The 1599-nt window shown below is 46.7% G+C and overlaps 1 protein-coding gene across 1 annotated transcript; it reads left to right on the forward strand.

Annotated features, from left to right (window-relative positions):
- Positions 1-306: 306 nt before the first annotated feature.
- On the forward strand, positions 307-1335 carry LOC117066543 (olfactory receptor 1E3). Its single transcript, XM_033181935.1, has one exon. It carries the CDS (start codon positions 480-482, stop codon positions 1179-1181), a length of 702 nt encoding a protein of 233 aa, XP_033037826.1. The 5' UTR covers positions 307-479; the 3' UTR covers positions 1182-1335.
- The last annotated feature ends 264 nt before the right edge of the window (positions 1336-1599 follow it).

Consider the following 1599-nt stretch of genomic DNA (forward strand, 5'->3'; position numbering starts at 1 on the left):
ATTGCAAGGTAGGGAGGGAGAGTGTCACCTGGCCAAGTGAGGGGAGGGTATCATGAAGTAGGAAGTGATCATTAGTGTTAAATGTGATAGGTTATTGGATTTAGAGATGGGAATTTAGAGTCATCACTGGCTTCCACTAGGCAATTTCAATAGATGATGGGGTTCAGAGGCCAGTCTGCCACCTGTGCCTAAATTCTCATTCATGGTCTCTTTGAAAATAGGCCACACATTTTAGAGATATGTTTATTGGTGACCTGTAGATGTTAAGGTGCATTACATTCTTCTTAAGGATAATAGAGTCACAGAATGACAAAGAAGAACCAAACCATGACCTCAGAGTTCCTGCTCCTGGGCCTGCCCATCCAACCCGAGCAGCAGAATCTGTTCTATGCCCTGTTCTAGGCCATGTATCTTACCCCCTCCTGGGGAACCTCCTCAACATTGTCCTCACTCAACTGGACTCCCATCTCCACACGCCTATGTATTTGTTTCTCAGCAACTTGTCCTTCTCTGACCTCTGCTTTTCCTCGGTCACAATGCCCAGATGGCTGCAGAACATGCAGAACCAAGACCTATCCATCCCCTATGTGGGCTGCCTGGCCCAGATGTGCTTTCACCTGTGTTTTGGAGTTCTGGCGAGCTTCCTGCTTGTGGTCATGGCTTATCACCGCTGTGTGGCTATTTGCTTTCCCCTGCACGACACCACTGTCGTGAGCCCCAAGTGTTGCCTTGCCCTGCTGGCACTCTCCTGGCTGCTGACCACTGCCCATGCCACCCATTGCACCTTGCTCATGACCAGGCTGTCCTTCTGTGCTGACAATGTGATTCCTCACTTTTTCTGTGATACATCTCCCTTGTTGAAGCTGGCCTGCTCCAACATGCAAGTCAATGGGTTGGTGATATTTTTCAGGGGAGGCCTCATCCTTGTCATCCCATTCCTACTCCTCATCATGTCCTGTGCAAAAATCGTCTCCACCATCCTCAGGGCCCCTTCTGCTAGGGGCATCCAGAAGGCTTTCTCCACCTGTGGCTCCCTCCTGTCTGTGGTGTCTCTCTTCTATGGGACAATGACTGGTCTCTACTTGTGCCCATCGATGAATCATAGCGCTGTGAAGGGCGCTGTCATGGCTGTGATGTTCACTGTGGTGACCCCATGCGGAACCCCTTCATCTGCAGCCTGAGGACAGAGACATGAGGGGAGCCCTGCCCTGGGCAGAGTCTTCAGCAGAAAGAAAATTTCTTTTTCTTGAAAATAGTCATAGTTGGGATTTTATCATTATTGAATTTAGTAGGTGCAGTAATGTGGACAATGAAATACCACACTCTAAATCAGTGGCTTAAAGATTTTTTAAGATCACTAAACCTTTTGTTTAAACAAAACTCTACGCTAAAGGCTAATAGGAAAAATATGACAACAGAGCTATGTTTGCAGTGAAGTTGGGGGCAGGCAGCCATGCTAAGTACGCTTCTTCCTCCCTTCCCAGGTGGAATTGAAGCTTGAAAATAAACTTTAAATATCTTTGTGCTAACACCTATTATCCATATTAGTTGGTAATTAACTTTTTTTTTTTTTTTTTTGAGACAGAATCCCACTCTGTC

Source organism: Trachypithecus francoisi, unplaced genomic scaffold (genome assembly GCF_009764315.1).
Source record: "Trachypithecus francoisi isolate TF-2019V2 unplaced genomic scaffold, Tfra_2.0 Lachesis_group20, whole genome shotgun sequence".
NCBI classification, from domain to species: domain Eukaryota; kingdom Metazoa; phylum Chordata; class Mammalia; order Primates; family Cercopithecidae; genus Trachypithecus; species Trachypithecus francoisi.